This window comes from Eumetopias jubatus, unplaced genomic scaffold (assembly GCF_037043125.1).
Source record: "Eumetopias jubatus isolate StellerSeaLion01/CBP00866 unplaced genomic scaffold, mEumJub1_p1.0 scaffold_14, whole genome shotgun sequence".
Classification (NCBI taxonomy): Eukaryota; Metazoa; Chordata; class Mammalia; order Carnivora; family Otariidae; genus Eumetopias; species Eumetopias jubatus.
Window position 1 is genome coordinate 83,758,912 of NW_028274820.1, and position 20,574 is coordinate 83,779,485.

Below are 20,574 nucleotides of genomic sequence, written 5' to 3' on the forward strand. Positions count from 1 at the left end.
TCAAATTTTCCTAGTGTTGAGCCATCTGTATATTCTTTCTTTATTTTGTTTTAATGAACTGGTTCCCTCAATTGAGGTTTAATAATCATTGAGGGAAAGACAGCTTCTTCTAATGTCTTCTGTGCTTTTCTCCCCCTCCCTCATCTTTACTGACCCAAGTCTTTCTGTAATGTTTCAAATCATTGGTTCTCAAAACTGCTTAACTGTCACTTGATTGTCTATATTTCCTTTTCCACTTCTTAGTCCTTCAGTTAATATTCCAGAGATAAATCCATCCAGATTTGTATGACTCCCAATCAATCATGCTAATATCAGAGTCCATTGTATGCTTTGCAGAAAGGGTTTCCTAGACTTCTAAGTTCATTTTGGCTCTGTAGAATGGTTGTTTTTCTGTTTTAAGTTATTCCCTGAAAAATGGGAGAGTTTATGTACCTTTGAAGTTCACTCTAATCAGAGAATACTTCTTACACTTCTACAATTCTAGCAGTATTAGTGTTTCTCAGACCAAGAGCATCAATCTGACCTCCTAGTAGTCAAGGAGGGTCACAAAGAGGGGATACTTAAACTTTGGTGGCCACTGGGGAAACATTTAGGATACTATACCAGGAAAAAATAGTGGGATGGATCTGTACAACTCAGGCCCTTGCTGGGAAAGAACTCCTGAGCAGGAAAGGATTGAGGAAAGAATCAAGTATCAAATGGATTTCAGTCCTACCATCACCTTCAGGTAGCTGAAAGTTTTGAACATCAACTCACTTAAACCACAGGGGCCTCAATTTCCTTTTCTGTAAAATGAAAGAGTTAAGCAAAATGATCTCTATGAACCTTTCCAACTCCTTTACTCTATGTGCATTTATGACTGATGGTGTAATTTCTAAGTTTTCAGAGTATTCTTGGTTCCTGACATGGCAAACTTTGTGATCTACTTTGCAGATTTTGAAGATACAGGTGCATCTGTGAACATTTCTTTAAATTTAGTAATTAAACTTCCCACTTTCAGATTTCCTAATGAGGACACACACACACACACACACACACATGCATACACACTACTGTATCTTTAGACTTTACTGATCTAAATAATTACTGAAGATTTTATATACAACATAGATTTTTGATTACAGATTTTTGCATTTGACAATTTAAAGTCTTATTTAAATGATCTTCTGTAGAACATCTTGGGTTTATCAGTAATCTTTAGCACAGCTGAATATTTATTCTGCTAATTGAACATCAGGTGCTGTTGCTATCTCTATAAACTAACTGTAATATCCCCTGTTACTCAAAGTGTGGCTCAAAGCCCACTAGCATCCACATCACCTGAGACTGGTTAGAAATGCAGAATGCCTCACCCCAGACCTATGAATTTTAGCCAGATGCTCAGGTAATTCATGTGCACACAAAAGTTCTCGAAGTGCTATTATACATTATAGTGTTTCCTGAACTGATTTAAAATAAGTGAGTTTTTTTCTATAAGGGAATGAATAAATGAGCAAATTAATTTAGCAAAGTAAATTGCTATAATTCAGTGCCACTGGACTTAGAGTTATAACAACTTACAGTTGTAACCTCTCCTATTTTTTTTAAATAGAGTCTTAGGTCTACTTTTATAAAGGGCAGAGAGCCAGGGAAATGGATAAAAAGTATATTCTGTCCAAGACCCATTCGCAAATACTACATATATCATTGAAAATCAATGTGAAGAATACTAAAATACCATATTCTATAGGATTAGGTAACAACCCAATATGTTACTTCTGTTTCACTTTGTAAAATTTGGATTTTAAAATTCCATTATGCATTGCTGTCACACATAAAGTATTATAAAGAGAAAAAAGCATTATCCAACTATGTGGTAATGCTCTGAAGTAAATAAATAATAAAATAAAATGAGGATATAAAAGTCAAGGATAAATTTAAATAAAACAGACCAAGATTCTAGTTGCAGCTCTGAGACTGTGTGGAGTTTCCAACAATTCACTTAATCTTTCTGGGTTCCTGTTTCTTCATCTAGAAAATGAGAGAATGATCTTGATTTTATATCCAAGCTCTAAAATTCTGAAAATTATTAAATCTTCTTAGAAAATATTCTTTTTGTGATACAAATAATTAGCCCCTTGTATGTAACTGTTTTGTATGTCTGAAATCAATGCCTGTTTTGCCATCTATTGAAATTCAATATGGAATCTCAGAAGTGGCATAAATAACTCATTCTGGGATTGCTGCTATTTTACTCACTACCAACAGCAGCATGTGGGCTAATAAGCACCCTATGGTGCTAACGTAAGGACACTGCCCCCCAGAGTTTTACTCTAGGCAAGGGGCAAGGAGCATATAAGGATGGCGGAACATATTTTAACACAGGGAAAGTTATCTTAGTTTCCCTTCATCCTGAGTCACCAAATCAAATTGTCTAAATCCATCCCTGTTGTTAACTATCCAACTCACTCACATGGTCTCCAGCCATCCTGGGCAAATGGGTGAAAGCTTCCACCTTCCATAGCCTCCCAAAGCAAAGAAAGGACTGTGGAGAGGTAGTTACACCTGAAAAGTCACCTAGTTAGTTACTCTGGCCCTAGATAATAAATTGGCAGACCTTTCAGGGAGCTAATTATTGAGACTGCTCTTTGGTTCACTGACAGAATTGCTTGTTTGTGGGAAGAAACATATGTGTGCATTGCTTTTTCCATTACCACTATTTCTATCATCATAAATAAGAATCAATAGGCCATTTCAAGTAGCATATGCTCACCACCATTTAGCATCAGAGTGTCAGCCGTATGCAGGCTAAGGAGCAGTGTTCCAACCTCCTGGCTAAGGATTAAAACCCAACAGACAAGGAAAGCAGTTCAAATGCCATAGGTAAGACAGTGTGCATGTGTGTGAGCAATAAAAGGGCAAGAGTAGTTTGTTCTTTGTCTCTGTATCTGTAGCACAGTGTCTGGCACAGGGCAGGTCATCCAAAATGAATAAACAAGTGAATCATGAGGAATGCACAGACGAATGAGGCGAAGGGAGGTTTTAAGATGCTCTGTGGGACCGACTGAATTTACTGGGTTGGTCAGGGATGTTGTTTTGGTAAGGGCACAGATTGCTATTCACAATTCATGATGAAGAAACAAAGTCCAGGACACAGTTTGAGCCAAGAGGGAGCCTGCCTCTGGGGAGGATAGACCTCGGACGACTTCCCACATACTCTAGGCCTGCAATATTCAGCATCAGGCCTCACAATGGAAGAAAAGAAATCAGAATGACAGCCATAAAAAAGTCAAGCAAGACCTCAAAAGAAAAACTTTCCACTGCCGATGAAATTCTTGCTGGACCAAACAATGGCAGATTAGGGACTAATCAGAGAAAAGACAGGAGAAAGACAAAATGAGGTGGTGAAGGGGAACAGTGGGAGAGGAGCTCAGGCAGAGGCCGGAGTGGGGAAATGGGTCTGTGAAAAACGTGCAAAGACAGGGAGAGATGATGAAGACCCACAGTTCTCGGGGGGCTGTGGGTGTCTGAGTTGTGCGGAGTGAAGAGGCGTAAAGGCTGAGAGTGGAACGAGGGAGGGAGGGTGAAAAGGAGAGAGAGGTCCGATAAATGTCTATAAAATAACACCCACCACCACTGATAACAAGTACAAAAGAATCCTTTTTTCTTCTTGAGAAAGACAAAGGGAATATTAAGTAGGATTAAGTAGTAGTAGCTTTCAGAACTCAGCAGTTCTCAGAAGCAATAATAACTACATAAATAGCTAAATGGATGGTAGGAATTGTTTCACTTTGGAATTTGGCCAGCATATCAAAGTTAACAGTAATATCACATCTTTTTGAAAGCTTTCCTGAGATTCTAGGAGGAAAAATCATCTCAGAAAACTGCACCAAGTTAATTTCAGGAAGAGGATGCTCCTCACTGCTTGAAGACATTCTATCTCCTGAAAACTGGTAAGACAGAAGCCCTCCCCTGCTGGGAAGCATTCTCTTATCCACGTAAATACATCACCAGTATCGCCCCAATGGAAGCAAATAATTATGTTCACAGATTATCATTGCCTAATATAAAATTTTACTCAGGACATAATCCACAAATGATACCCTAAATGCAGCAAAAAGGCCCTTGTAGATAACCTCTTTCACACAGTTCCCTAACTTTTTGACTCACTGTGGATGATTAAACATGAACTCTGTAAGGCCAAATTTTGAAACATGCACATCTATATTCATTCATTTCAGAATTGGGTGGGATTGGACAAATTGGAAATATAAATAATTTTCAAACCCTGGACACCCCTACTCATGAATATCCATAGGTTTTCCTTAAGTATATTTGACCACTAACATGATAGATCATCTTTCCTCCCCAAAAAAAGAGATGAAAACTGAGTGTTGATGGTAATGTGGGGCACAAACATCTTCTCTCAACATCTGGAAATATTTATGTGTTACTGTTTTTAAAAAAAATTAAGTTATGGGGCTCCTGGGAGGCTCAGTCAGTTGAGTGTCCAACTCTTGATTTTGGCTCAGGTCATGATCTCAGGGTTGTGGGATCAAGCCCCTACAGCAGGCTCTACACTCATTGGGGAGTCTGCTTCTCTCTCCCTTCCCCCCTCTCCCTCTACCCCTCCCACTGCTCACACACGCATGCGCTCTCTCTCTAAAATAAATAAATATATCTTTAAAAACAAATTAAATTAGAACATTGCATCATTTCTTTTCCACCCAGAAACAAGTTATTTCAGTATCACTCACAATGAAATTTGCCTGAAAAGCTGTTTACTAATCCCATTCCCTAAGGGTGCACTTGGGCTAGCACTTGGAGTAAACACCATTTTCATTGCACTAGAAATAGTTCTAAATTGACAGAGTTTTACAGTTTTAGCAACACCCAAATGAATCGAAGGAATTTGCAGCAGACATGACACCGAGTCTGGACTGGACCATAACCCAGGTCAGAATTTATGCCTGAATTAAGTATCAGTATATACCATCCATAGATGCTAAAAGGACATCCACATACATCAACTTTTTTTTGAAAATAGGAGTTTAGAGAAAATAGAGTTTAGATTCTGAAAACAGTCTATTAAAAATTATGGTCAATTAATAACTAATTTCCTACCAACTTTATATACATATATATAGAGAGAGAGAGAATGGAGTTCAGCTACTTCATTAACTGGTAGACCCTCATTCATATGGTCTAAAGGACAGTGGGCTGTGAATATGTGTACACAATCAAACAGTAACATTCAGAAGTCAGAACTAAGCACAATGCAAAATATATCTGAATGAAAGCACGGAAGTTACTCTGTAACCTCCCCTTTCAAATCCTTCTATAAACTGGACCCTCTTTATTTCCCATTACTTTTTAACATGCAGCCTTCTTTCCAATACGCTGGCCACTTCCCTGTCCTCCCCACATCTCCATGCCATGTCCTACTCTGTGCCTTTGCCCTGCTGGCCCACCTTTTCCCTCATCTTGGATGCTCTTTCTCAAATCTTTCTTATCAAACACTCATCTCTTCCATGAAGTTTTGAATTTCACAACTTGAACTTACAATCATATATTTTCTGAAGTTCTGTAATATCCATGTCCAAATCTAGCCTTTTTGTGTTTTGTTTTATTTATTTTTTTAATTTTATTTTGTTATGTTAATCACCATACATTACATCATTAGATTTTTTTGTATTTAAGCATAGTTAAGTTTTATTAATTTTTTCATTATGTTATGTTAATCACCATACATTACATCATTAGTTTTTGATGTAGTGTTCCCGATTCATTGTTTGCGTATAACACCCAGTGCTCCATTCAGTATGTGCCCTCTTTAATACCCATCACCAGGCTAACACATCCACCACCCCCTCCCCTCTAGAACCCTCAGTTTGTTTCTCAGAGTCCATACTGTCTCATGGTTCATCTCCCCCTCCGATTTCCCCCCTTCATTTTTCCCTTCCTACTATCCTCTTTTTATTAACAAATAATGTATTATTTGTTTCAGAGGTACAGATCTGTGATTCAACAGTCTTACACAATTCACAGCGCTGACCATATCACATAGCCTCCCCAATGTCTATCACCCAGCCACCCCATCCCTCCCACTCCCCAACACTCCAGCAACCCTCAGTTTGTTTCCTGAGATTAAGAATTCCTCATATCAGTGAGGTCATATGGTACATGTCTTTCTCCGATTGACTTATTTTGCTCAGCATAATACCCTCCAGTTCTATCCACATCGTTGCAAATGGCAGGATTTCATTCCTTTTGATGGCTGCATATTATTCCATTGTATATATATATCACATCTTCTTGATCCATTCATCTGACATCTTGCCTCTTTCCACAGTTTAGCTATTGTGGACATTGCTGCTATAAACATCAGGGTGCACATACCCCTTCGGATCCCTACATTTGTATCTTTGGGGTAAATACCCAGTAGTGCAATTGCTGGGTCATAGGGTAGCTCTATTTTCAACTTTTTGAGGAACCTCCATACTGTTTTCCAGAGTGGTTGCACCAGCTTGCATTCCCACCAACAGTGTAGGAGGGTTCCCCTTTCTCTGCATCCTCGCCAACATCTATCATTTCCTGACTTGTTAATTTTAGCCATTCTGACTGTGAGGTGGTATCTCACCAAATCTAGCTTTTAATTACAGGATTTTTCTCCCTCTATTTCCGTACAATTCTGTGTGTATCTTTTTTCCCCAACAGAATCACATTACTTCAAGGTAACACCTCCCTTTTAATACCTCTCTCTAAAGTTTCTGTCAAGATCCTATCCCACAGCATATTTCTCTTTCTCTAGCTACTCCTTCTGAATACTATATGTCTCTGAAAACATGCTCCAGTGCACCCTATCCTAAAGAAAACTTCTGTAACCCTACTTCTTACTAAAGTTTTTCACCATTACTTTTTTTTTCTTTGCCAGACTTTTAAAAAAAGCATTCTTTCCCCCATTTCCTCTCTTCTGGCTCTATGTCAGCCCCTCACAATCTGAGTCTACCACACTTCTCATCCCTCAGCCACGCCTCTCAGCAGCAGGACACTGCACGCACCTCCCACCATGCTCACTGGCCTTTCCTGGCTCCTCCCCTTGAATCTTCAGTCGTCGTCCCTCAGCTCTGCTCCAACTCCTTTGGCAACTGCTTCTCTGCCTTGGTCTTTAACTCCCAGGTCTCCATCTGCCATTCAAGAGCCTGTATCTTTAGTGCTGGATTCTCTGCGGGGTCCCAGACCTTATGCTGCCACCTGCTGGTCTGTTCCATGGGGCCATCTCAAAACCAAATGCAAGTCGGCCCCCTCCAAATCTACCATTCATTCCGTCTTCTCTGCTAGCTAATTACATCACCCTTTTCCTAGACCTAGCTGGTAGAGATTTCACATCCAGAACCTCCATCACTTACCCCTACACCAGTGTTCGTCACTCACCACGTAATGTCCCCAGGACTTCTTTCCTCTGTGTTCTGCCCAGACCTGCACATCCTTGTTTAGGCTGTGACTGTCCATCACCAGGACTACAGGACAGGCCCTGACTGACCTTTCTCCTTTCTCTCTCCTGATCTCCAGCCCTTCTCACACTTCCACCAAAGGAATCTGCTTGAAACACGTACCTGAGCAATGCCCTAGATGAAAAGCACTCGTGAGTAATTCTATCCTACAACTAGGATAAAGCCCAAACCCCCCAGCACGGGAGTTCCTGGGAACAACTTGAAGACCTTGCATGACATGACCCCAGCCTATCTCTTTAGCCTCATTGGCCATCACTCTCCCTCTCACTTACTACCTTCCTTCCTTCACTCCAGCTACCTTGATCCCTCCCCCGCCCCCATGGCTTTGAACAAAGGATGGTTGCCCTAGATCCTGGAATGGCTTGCCATCTTATCTTCACAAGGCTGATAACATCTTGCAGTTCAGGTCTCATCTCAAATGTCACCTGCTTGGAGAAGCATTCTGTGACTGCACAGCTTATTTGCCACCCTCCCGGCCAATACCACCTGCTCAGCCTTTCACATTCACTGCCTTGTATTTCCCATAAGCACCCCTCAGCATCTGGAAGTCTCAGTTCATTTATATGTTTCCTTATTTAGTGTCTGTCTCCTCACACTGCAGTGTAAGCCCCATGAGCACAGACCTCATCTCCATTCCAGTTCCTGGAAGGGTGCCTGGCACATAGGAAGCCTGAAGTCAGACCCCTCCACAGCGTGCCACCCATTTTCACATGCCCGTCCTTCCTCTGTGTATATGTCTGCTCTAGCATTGATCATATTATATCTTCTACTGAGCAGTTATTTCCAAAGGAAATGATTAGAGGAAAAGGAGGATCTATCAAAATATGGTAGTGAGGGGTAGATGAGGGAGGGGTATATGGTTATAAAATACTCATTCAAGTTTCAGCATAGAAGCTTTATGCATCTTTGTTAAAACTAACCCTGATGTTTTGTTTTTTGATCCTGCTATTAACAGGATTCTTTAAATTTCATTTTCCACATGTTAGTTTCTATAAAAGAATATATACATACACACACACACACACATACACACACACACGGATAAAAATTTTTTATATTGACCTTGTATCTATGGTTTTGCTAAACTGAGTACTTAATTCTAAGTAATTTTTAAAATGCCATCAGTGGTTCTATGTACATAATCATGTTATCTGAAAATAAAAACTTTCATTCTTACATTCAAAATATGTACATTTAATATCACTATTATTTTTAAGCATATGATATAGAAGGTAAAGCATCAAAAAATCATAGCTGCAAGAGCTATGCAGGATATGGGGGCAATTATGTTATAGGGGACATGGGTTGAAATAGTGAAAAAAAGTGACTATCTTATATCAGTGTATTATGATCCATCATCTTTACTACATGTTAAGTTCCTGGAGACCAGTATCATTTCTTGCTTATTTGTCTATATCCCACCAAGCCTACTAAAGTGTGCCCATAGTAGAAACTCAATAAATGTTTTTAAATAGAATTCAAATACCCCAGTTTTAGGCACATTGCATGTGGCCAAGAAATACATGTCAACTCTAAGAACCAATGAGTCCACACAGGTTTGTTGAATAATCAGTGTATGCTCAACCCTGCTGAGAAACTAGTAAGAGACATGAAGAAATAGAAGATACTCTGATCATTATCCACATAGAAAAACTTCCTTTCTCGGGTCACAATAAAACAAACACACCAAGGAAAACATTTCCGTGGTTACCTGTACATTTCTTTATGTGACTGTTCCTCTTTCCATGTGATCCTAACTTGCATCCAAAATTCTCCTCCCAAAATTCTGCAAACCACACATTTCTTCGATTATTGGCAAGAGTTCGGCTTCTAAAATAGCGATCAAACCCTATTTCAGAGAAGAAAGTATGATTTTAATATTCTTTCAAAAACAAAACAAAATACTGTCAGAGCTTTTGAATGGATATTATGTTATGTTGCAATCATTGCATGAGAAAAACAAAACAAAACATACTAACAAATGGGGGGAACCAGTAGCCCAGAAATCAGTCTTCCCTTATGGTCAAAGCCAAGGGTAATCAGTGGACAGTATTATTGCCCTCACTGTTCACCATTTAGGCACCTGGTTCAGCAGATGAATGGAACAGGAGAGCCTGTTGTTGGTGTCATCCTCACAACCTCCCCATCTCCTCTACATCGCAGCCACCAGCAACCTTCTGCTAGATACTCAGAACCAACTCACACTTTTCTCACTCTTCTGTCTCCTAGCAGGAATAAATGCTCCAGTTTTCTATGCTTCTACCTGCCTCAAAATGTATCTGTCCTATATGTTCCATTTTCAGCTAATCCAATAACTAATCAGCCCTGATGTAATCTTATGGGGTCATGGGTAATGGGCCAAAGTGTCAGCCTGCTCAGGGGACCACCTCATCAAAGGGAGACCACCTGGAACTTATGCCTTACTCCAAAAGATAATGGGGAAGGTAGGAATTTCAGTCACCGCTAAGACCATTGGAAAGGCTATGTGGGAGACAGACTTTCTTTCAGGGAGGCTCCATATCTTCGCTGTTGCATTAATTTATCTGTAGGGTCAGCCCAGCCTCACGGCTCCATTTTTTATATAGCAGCACTCTCCCCTCCCCATGACAGTGCTGTAATCATCATCTGTGCCACAGAAATATGCAAGGTTAGCGAGCAACATCATGGAAATAGCTAAGGCCAACTCTAACTCTCTTTTTTTAAGAAAAAAATCTTATGGGTACTCTTTTCTAATGAAAAATATATGCTGGGTTAAATAGTTATTGTCTTGGTAATTCTACCATCAGAATTAAAAATTCTATCCAGAGTCATCAACAATGGGTTTATTTCAGCCTATGCTGATACTCTGGTTTTGCCTTTGAGTTTTGATTCAGTTGGAATGAAACAAAGTTTCTACGGCTTGTCCTTACCATCAATTGATGCTCTTTTGGGCAAAATTGTCACAGCCCCTTCTGCAATCTCCTCCTGTTGATAAACAGGTGCTATTTTGGATCCCCAACTATCTGAGCCAATCCAGAGAAAATGGCCACTTTGGTTTAACTTCTTTGCTGCTTCCAATATCCTCCTACAGGAATAAAAAGAAATAAAATACACCATATTTATCAAGAAACACTACACTTAGCAATGTTACAAGACCAGTTATATCAAATTATATGCACTCAATAAGTCACTGTTAAACAATTAGTCAATCACTAACTGTCTGAGTCTTATCATTTCTAAAGGAAACATATTAGAGACTTTTACTCCAGCACCTGTTAATTAGCCTCATCCTTAACCTCCTTCACATCATTCTGTCTATCATCTTTACTGGTCTCATTTCTTTCAGTTCTCAGGTTTTACTCTATAGCCATTTCAGACTTAGAAACTAGAAGGCTGTTGTATCTCTGCAGCAGAAGGAAGGCAGTCTGTAATGGCATGAGAATGTTACAATTCCTGTGAAATCTCACAAGATTTTACATTGAACATGAAATATGTTAAAAAAAAAAAAAGGATGTGTGTTGCAAATGTGATCCTACATCAGGAAGAAAATTTAATCAGCACCTGATGTCATCTTCATTGGCAAACATAATCACCGCCCGAGCATTAGGTGTTTCTAGCAGGCGTTTGATAATTTTTTCAAATTCTCCAGGTCTTGGTTCACGTGGGATTTTCTGTGATTGAGCAATGCAAACACCACCTATTTTAAAAAGAAAGAGAGAGAGAGTGACTCAGAAAAAGCACTTACTTAATAAACCAACTTAATGAGGTTAGCTACTTTATAAAAACATATGATTCAATGCAATATAATGTTTTTCAAAACATGTGTCATTCTCACCTATTAAAAGTAAACATGTTTGTTCACATTACAATATATATCAAATAAATGGCATCAATTATGTAATCATACATCAGGATTATTGTTTTATTTTCCAAGTTTCAACATTATTTTTGTGGATAACTATAATAAAACCAAAGGTACAAAATGTGTAATGAGAGTCAAGGACTGCAAAGAAGAATGGCTGTCTTGATTCATTCGATGTAAGTTGAAAAACAATTGCCTGGATTAATAATATGAGTATGTGTTATAGGTGAGACCATTTATTAAGTAAAAAGATCCTTTTCCTATTAGTTTCCTATTAGTAGACCTCCTTTAAAGTTAATTTCATTTTACAGCTCATAGTATTACAGCAAAATTTGTATGAATCACAAAATGGTATGTTATGAGACAAGTGGTATTTGAGACTATTTGAGACACAGACAAGTCCCAAAGATTCAAACCCTCAGTTGACATTTTGTCTCCACCAAGAAAATCAAAATGGCAGAAATCCCATCCCATTATGATACGAAAAAAAAAAGAAAGAAAGAAAGAACTCTTCCTTTGGCGTTTCCTTCTAAGGCAATAGGAGACCAAAGAGAAAAGTTTAGGAAAGATCTCTGCCACCTTTCAGGGTTCCTCAATCTCGGTGGAGTAGAAAGAGAACATATTCTAATATTAGAAAAAAAGGAATATTAGCAATATGTTTCAGTTGCATTATGGCCTAAATAGGCTTTTTTGAGTCAGATGAGAATTAAATCACCATTTATAACATTGCTACAGTAAGCAAAGGCATCTTTACTTCCAAACAACTGCCAATACATTCAGTCACCCAAACATTACGAGGTACAATTATATGTTATGTATTGGGCTGGACACTGGGAATACACAATCTAATCCAGGAGTTACCATCTAGTCTGAGAGACAGGTATCCCAATAAATTATCATAGAATATGTGGTAAATTTTGGAATTAAGAGGATATACCCACAAATGGGAACACAAAGGAAGGAGTAACTCAAGTGCTTGAGAGAGCTGGATTTTAAAAAGCAAATATGTATCCATCTAGGGACAAAAGTGGGACATTTCTGGTAGAGGCCCAGGTATGAAAGAACCTTGTTTGATCGTGGCCTATGGTCAAGACTGGCTGGGGCTGAGGTTGGAAAAAATGGCCAGGCCCAGCTTGAGAATGACTTCGTTAGACCTGTCAAATAATTTGGACTTTATCTTGAAAACAATGGGAATCCACTAAAAGTTCTTAAGTAGGAGAATTACATGATGAGTTTTATGCCTTAGGAAGAAACCTCAAGTAGCCAAATAAAGAAGAAATGTCTGGTAGCCAGAGAATGGGTGTCTAGTGTGCTGTGATTAGACTTACCATGTGTGGCAATAATGTACGATAACAGTGCTAGAGTACTGAAGGTTATGTGGTCAAAGTTATCCCTACAATAGCAATGCTCTTACTAACTTTTTAGGGACGAGAATTGCCCTTAATCCACAGACAGAGCCTATAGATAGCTAGCCTACCAATATGCCGTTACTAGTTGTGATGATTGATTCATTCCTTCATTCAATATTTATTGCATGGCCACTATCTGCCAGATACTGCACAGGGGCTGTGGATACAATGGTGAATATAACAGACACAGTTTCTGCCTTCAGAGTTTAGAAACATTGTAGGTGAAATAGGCTTAACATAGAACAAAACAACAAAAATAAGCATATAATTATAAATTATGGCAAGTCCTATGAGGAAGAGCAAGGGCATTTAATTTACATTGAGGAGTGTTCAAGAAAAGTCTCCCTCAAGAGGTGCTGAGGTCAGAAAGAAGCGAGAATGGGTGAAGACAGCATGAGAAAGGGCAGGAAAGAGGAGGGCAGCACAGAGCAGGGCAGGAACAACTCAGCAGAGCTAAGGAATGAGAGGGAGAGAAGCGTGAGACAAAGATGAGAGATAGATGGGGCTCAGCTAATGCATGGCTTGTGCAGGTCCTATGGAAGATTATGAATAATTAAAGTGCTTAACTGCCTCACTCAGTGTTTCTATCTCTTCACTCTTTTAAGTAGCCCATAGAAATATGTCTCATCTGTGAACATTGCATTTCAGGGAAGAAAAATGGAGGAGGGTTGCTGATGCACAGGACAACCTGGAGTGGAAAGAACAGGAGGCATTGAGGTCCATGAGGAGGTTCCTGGAAGAGGCAACAGAAAATGATGCTTAAGATAGTGCTACTGGGGCTGAGGAGGAGCCCGTTGAGCTATTAGAATTTGAGTTAGAATCAGTGAACCTTCTTACTATGTTTTTCCAGCCTTATTGAGGTAGGAGTTACAAATAAAAATTGTATATATTTAGGTTGTACTGATTTTATCTAAGTAGTGAGGTAACAGGAAACCACTAAGCATGTCACTAAGGTTTTGGCCTTTGTGACCAGTTTGTGTGACGCCCCCATTAAACAAGCAAGCACCACAGGAGAGTGTGCAGGTATGTAGAGGAGAAAAGAATGATTTTTGATTCAGGACAGGTTGTCTTTGAAGTACCCATGCAACATCAAACTGAAGAAGCTGATCTGGAGCTAAAGAAAGAAACGGAAAATGTGATAACAATTTTGTCAGGTGCTGATTCAGTCAGTAGTTGAAGGGTTGGGAGTGAACAGATCACTCAGAGGGAATATATATATAATAATTTATTTATTTTGAATTTATTTCTTTGAGAGAGAGAGAGAGAGGGAGAAGCAGACTCTCTGCTGAGCAGAGAGCCCAACATGGGGCTAGATCCCAGGAACCCTGAGATCATGACCTGAGCTGAAGGCAGACGCTTAACTGACTGAGCCACCTAGGCGCCATCCAGAGAGAATATTTAAATCAAAGACAGGAAAAAGTAAATGATGGAGCTCTGAAAAACCAGGAGCTTTGGAGAGGGGGCTAGCAAATGCAAATGGAAAGAGCAATCACATATTTTGAGGAGAAAACTTTTGAGACAAAATCTAGTGGTAAGTTAAGGACTACCCAATGTTTTTAAAAATCAAAAAACAAACAAAAAACTGATGAGTGGAAGCATTAACTGTAGTAATGTGAGAGCAAAACTGTAACACTCTGGGGAACAATAGCTGTTTTAAAATCCAACTGCCCTTTTAATTAAATTGCTGTGATTACTTAAGCATCCCATTAAAGACATGTCATATCCTAAGTATCATTCTGAGATTACTACTGACTCCATAGCCAAAAGAAATGAAGGCTGAAAAAATTTTGTTATGACTATTTCAGATGAGACAAACAGGCGATCCAGACATAGTTTAGTCTGAATTCATTGATTTATGCATTCACTACAGATCTATCGAACTTTTTGTTTATAAAAAACTGAGTAGTTAGGTCAGATTTTTACATGGTCTAAATCCATTTCATATTTTTTATGCCTCTGCCATATTTGTCAGCCTGGTCAATTTGTGTTTTCCTGGAAAGAGGGACTACACAATTAATTTATTTCAGCTGAACAAATACTTATGGAGAACCTGTTCCACATGGCATTTTACTGTTTGATGCCTTATGGATATTTTATTAAACTGTGGACTGCATTACTTCTCAAATGATTGGAGCTAGAATATTAGGATTCTTTTCTTAGCCCTGAAACTCATTCACACTTTCTATCTTCACATCAGTCAAAAAGTCCGACAGTAAATCCATTCATAAGCACTCATGGTCTACTATGTTTCAGGAGTTACATTCAAAGATTGCCTGTCCTCAGCATCTTGTAATATAATTGAATGATGAGATGTACACATAAGAAAAGCCAGATGAGAATGTAAAATTATCTAATGAAAGATGATTGCATAGGCTATATCAAAATGCAGTAATAAATGTCATCACCCCCCGAAATAAGTCTTATGACTTCAAAAGAAGTCATTATATACTCTTAGGGTTTGGTGGGAAAAAAAAACAGTAAAATTGAGTCAAACATTTATGCTTCATCGAAGATATGTTTTCCTACAATACCCATACCTACAATGCCTACAGTACCTTTCCTACATTATCTAATGTTTTCATTTTTAAAGAGCGTCTCTGACTTGATTTAGACTCCTGGCATGCGCAGGAGGAAGAGGAGTTGCCCTCCATCAAAGAATATGTCTGTTGCATCCATTTTTCCCTATCTCAACCTGAAAGAGTGCTGATTGTATGCAATTCAAGGGACACCAACTTTCCTATTCTGTAGGCTTCCCAGTTCTGCAAGAAATAATTTCTAAAGCTTAGCACCTTCCTAAAGCATAGGAAAAGAATGTTGCATGGAGGAATTTATAATCGGCTATTTTCTGGAATTTACTGTCTGATTATCTTGTGTACATTTTTTCTTTTGATTATTTAATGATAACTGGAAGATAATTTATAGAACTGAACACTTTATGTGCATTTCACAACACACAAGACTGTTCTTTCTCAGTCTCATTCACTGATACCTCACTGGTCCTAATGGCAGGACTCTAAGACTCATATTATCACCGTATATCTGATGAGCACGCTGAGAAACAGGGGTATCAACAGCTAGCAAGAGGCTGGGGCCCAGGTTCAGAGCCATGTCTGTCTGACTCCAAGTCTAGACTTTTTCCATCATCTTGCTTATCCACAATTGACCATACCTGTTGCTTAATGGTTAAATAGATACAAATGATTGATGAATAAAATAAAGCAAATTTACAGATTCATTAAAAAACCCAGCAGGTTGCCCCTTATAGATCAATTGACAGCTATACAAATACAGTACTTTTACTGAGTATTAAGAACTTAGGAAACTTAGAATCTATGCAGATTTCTTAGAACTAACTTAAACTTATTCAGCATGTAACCAGTCTACCCTCAAAACTTTCCAATTATCCCTACAAATGCATGTCTTCAGAAAGACTTTCCTGAAGTCTTTCATATTCCACTTCTCCTTTGCATTGCAGCAACCACGATAATTATATTCTTTTATTTTGGTTTTTTTTTTTTTTCTCACCTTAGACTTCAAACTGCATGACTTGTCTTTCACATTTACCACCATACCCCATATCACCTATCACTGTGTTTGGCACATAAAGACTTCAACAAACCTTTGTTGAGTGAATAGATGGAAGACTTATATTAGGCACTGCTGGCATGGAGAAATAGAAATGAGACAGTTCTGCCTTCAAACACCTCTCAGTCCAGTAGAGAAACAAAAGGATGCATGTAATTATAGGTTAAAAAATAAGTGACGTAAAAGAAGTAAAAAAAAAGTGGACCCTGATATTTCAAAGGAAGTTGTCACTGAAATGGGTCTGCCTCCCAAAACAGTTTTATCAGGTGCCAAGAATTAGAATACCACCTTAGCCTTAGTTCATTCATCTGTAGGGTGGCACAATAATTTGTTCTCCTTGATTCAAGAGCAAATTTGTAAATAATTCTATTTCATAAGAAAATTCCATTTTTTAAGATTTATTTATTTGACAGAGAGAGAGAGAGCAAGCACAAGCAGGGGGAGCAGCAGGCTGAGGGAGAGGGAAAAGTAGGCTCCCTGCTGAGCAAGGAGCCCAATGTGGGGCTCAATCTCAGGGATCATGACCTGAGCTGAAGGCAGACACTTAACAGACTGACCCACCCAGGTGCCCCTCGTTTTAAAAGTTTTATCTCTTTATTTCATGGGTGAGTAGCCTGATGCCTCAAGTCTGAGAGATGAAAGGTATGTTCATATGTGTTGATTTGCCAGTGCAAAAAGATATTGGAGTGAAGAAGAAAACAGACTTGGCATCAGAAGACCTGAGAGTGGATTCTGTGTGACCTGAGACAAATCTCTCACCTCTCAGTTTCCTCATTTCTGTAACAAGGTTCATAATAACCATCTCCCAGAGATGTCAAGAGAATCAAATTTAAAAGGGTATTATGATAAAGGTCTATACAAATGTGGTACATTATTACTGTGGCTAATAATAATCATCATCATGACCAGATAAGCACCATCACCAAACCTGACAGGGGAGATAGTTGCTGCTCAGACTTAAAACATGGGATTGTCAATCAATCACATTCTTGAACCCTTCACCACTCTTTGCATAATATTATCAAATATCGGAAACTCTGAGAAGTGATACTTGTACATTTGTCCATGCCATAAATAAGATGACTAGATTTCACTTTTCACCCATTATTGGTCAACACGATGTGATTAGGGCAATTTCAATGTGAAAGAATGGGAAAAGTTACTTACATTCTCCTCTTCACCCCCCAATTCCTACCCTAAAGATCCAAGTCTCTTTTCCTGAAGGGGGTCCATGAGTATTTTGAAGATCAGGGTTGAAAATTAGAATTTAACTCTTTAAAAGAAGAATACAATAGTAAAAACTATGAAACTATTAATGGTGCCAACTATTAAGCAGCAAAGGCTACTGTGAAAACAACCACACGTTCTGTTTCATTTAACATTAGCCTGTAGATTATTAAGAAGCTGGAGTCTAAAGTGTCCAAGACAGTGTTGTTACACTGGTAACAGCAGGTTGGGATCCTCAGGAAGCAGACCCTTAGGAGGAGTTTGAAATGCATATTTTCTATTGGCCTCCATCATATGGAGGGTCAAGAAAGGAAGCAGCACTGAGCAGAGAAGTCCAACTGGCTGTGGCCCAATGACAACCTCCCAACACCACAGGGAGCTCTGACTAGAATGGCTCCCAGAGTTGTTTTCAATTAGATCATTATACATTCCACATTAATCAGTCATTGAATGTGGGCCCCATCCTGAGGTAGCAGGGTAGGAGTGGGGTTAGAGATTGGGCAATGCAGCTCCCTGCAGCCAAGCAATCCTTCAAGGGCCAGTAGAGAAGTCCTAATGGCAAAGCCAATGGGTCCTTTGCTGAATGGAGATCTGAAGGGGCACTTACCATTTGTACAAATTATAAAAATACAGCACAAAACTGGAATTATAGGCCAGCTCAGACAACAGAACTAGGATCATAAAACTCCCTGGTATTTTAATAGGTAAGTTTTGTTAAAGCAATCTGGAAGGATAAAGTATCACGTTTTTAGTTGTTGCTTATTTTTAAGAACAAAATCTTATTAATAATATGGAAGGAGAAAAATAAAACAAGAAACAATGTCACAGCACTAAGTTCCAACTGTGCTGAAAATCGAGAAGGATTAAATTATTAGGAATGAAATTACTTACAAAGATGTGTATAGAATATTAAATGTGATTTTTTTAAAAACATGATTATTTCCAGTGTTGGTTGGTTCACAATTTCCATCAAGTTAAGTTCTAAGTATATCAGGTCAAGTCTCTGGTTGTATAACCTGTTAGATCTGCATGACAGACTTTGGTTTGGTGCATAAACAAATCAACAGAATTACCATTTTATCAATTGTCAGAATGACTAGACTATTGGTAAAAATTGGTCACAATTTTTGATTGACCATAAAAAGCTTGCCTATAATTGACCATTTTTGGCCAAATAAAAATGTGACTTAGTCAGTCAACCATTATTTATTCCTTATGAATGTTCCTTCAGAAAATAGCAATGAACAAAAACCAAATAACCAGTTTTTGTTTTTTTCTTAAAGACAATGAAAACACATAAACTCTTCAAAGTGTCCAGATCCTAGTTCCAGTTCCTGGGAGGGGAGGAGTTTCCCCACCACCATGAACCCATTCTCCTGACACCAACTGGGTGTCCTATAATTCAACTCAATTCTGACACCATCTACCCAGAAACAGCGTCACGTCCCACAAGTTTAGGGTTCAGTCCTACAAGACTGCTCCCCCACCCCACTTAGGCACCAGTCACGATCCAGATTGTTAACTCTACTTCAGACCAACTGGCTATAAATCAGAGGTTCCCAAGGCCCCTCCTTGGGTTCAATTAATTGGCTTGAGCAACTCACAGAACTCAGAGAGAGAGATCACAGATCACCAATTCATTATAAAACTATATAACTCAGGAGCAGCCAGATGGAAGAGATGCATAGGGCAAGATATGGAAAAACAGCACAGAGCTTCCATGCATGCCCTCTTTGAGTGTGCCACTCTCCCACTCTCCCCTAATCTCTAGGTGTTCACCAATCCAGAAGCTCTCCAAATCCTGCCTTCTGGGGTTTTATGGAGGCTTCATTACCTAAGCCTGGTTGATTAAATCATCAGCAATTGGTGATTGAACTCAATCTTCAGCCCCTCCTCCTTCCTAGAGGCTGGGGGTGAGACTAAAAGTTCCAACTGGATAATCAATCACACTGTTGGTTCTCCGGGCAACAGGCCCTAGTCCTCAGGATACCTAAGGGCTTTCCCAGGGTTACCTTATTAATATAACAAAAGACATTTTTGTTACTTTCATCACTTAGAAGACTCCAACAATTTTTAGGAGTTCTGTCCCCAAAACAGGAGAGAAACCAAGTAATATATTTATTATAAACCACAGTACCACAACTCTCCACCTAAATACCCTTGACATCATTTCTTTCCATCTTTCTGGAGATACAAGTAAAACAGCAACTTGGTCTAATGTAATTGGTCCTTAGTGGTAGTTGAGTAAAATTTGTTCTAAGGTTCAAATAAGTGTAATCACGCCTTTTGTAACAATATTTTCATCTCCATATGTGGTGTACAACTGGGACCTAGCAGAAAAGTGCACAACATGATCAAAGTGTGTATGTTTGTCAGCTTGAAGTGCACTTTGTGAAAGAGAAGATTTATCTCACACATCACAGTAAAGAAAAAGTGTTATCTTTAACAACATGGATTAAAACAGCAAAACTGTACTTAAATCTGTGCTCATTCTCTCTCTCTTTCTCTCTTTCTGTAAAACATTTTATCCTTCTGGTATAAATGCCAGGAAGACTCTTAAAGGGAGTCTGAAAAGCAAAGAAATAAGGGAATGATACTCCTGGTACAGAAAAGACATGAGCCAAATGCTACTCCTTTACATGTCCGTGAAGAGCCGTAACAGGGACAAGCCACTATGAAAAGGACTGGTGCAGAGAGCCATCTCCTGCCCCCTCCAACCTGTCTCTGCCACCTCAGAGAGATGCTGATGCTCTGGAGGCAGACTGGGCTGGGAGGGTCTCACAAGGTCAGTGTCCATACATAGTAGGCTTTCTAATTTGGCCACGACTCATCATTATAGTTCTAAACATTTGCTCAGAGTGGTATGGTGGTTATGAATCTCTTCTCTGGGGCTTGACTTCCTGGCTCTAAATCCTGGCCCTTCTCTTACTGACTAGTGATGCTGGGTAAGTTATGTGACTTTCCTGTGCCTCTGTTTCTCATCCGAACAGCAAGGGGATGCTACTATCTTCCAAATGCA

At 39.1% G+C, this 20,574-nt stretch overlaps 1 protein-coding gene across 1 annotated transcript in view; it reads right to left on the reverse strand.

Annotated features, from left to right (window-relative positions):
* Positions 1-20,574, reverse strand: part of GRM8 (glutamate metabotropic receptor 8) — a 757,410-nt gene that overhangs the window by 413,940 nt on the left and 322,896 nt on the right. The window contains exons 3-5 of the mRNA XM_028104923.1: positions 11,034-11,169; positions 10,403-10,557; positions 9,205-9,342 (exon numbers count right to left, since the gene is read on the reverse strand). Coding sequence (XP_027960724.1) covers positions 9,205-9,342; positions 10,403-10,557; positions 11,034-11,169 — 429 coding nt within the window. The remainder of the gene's footprint in view (positions 1-9,204; positions 9,343-10,402; positions 10,558-11,033; positions 11,170-20,574) is intronic.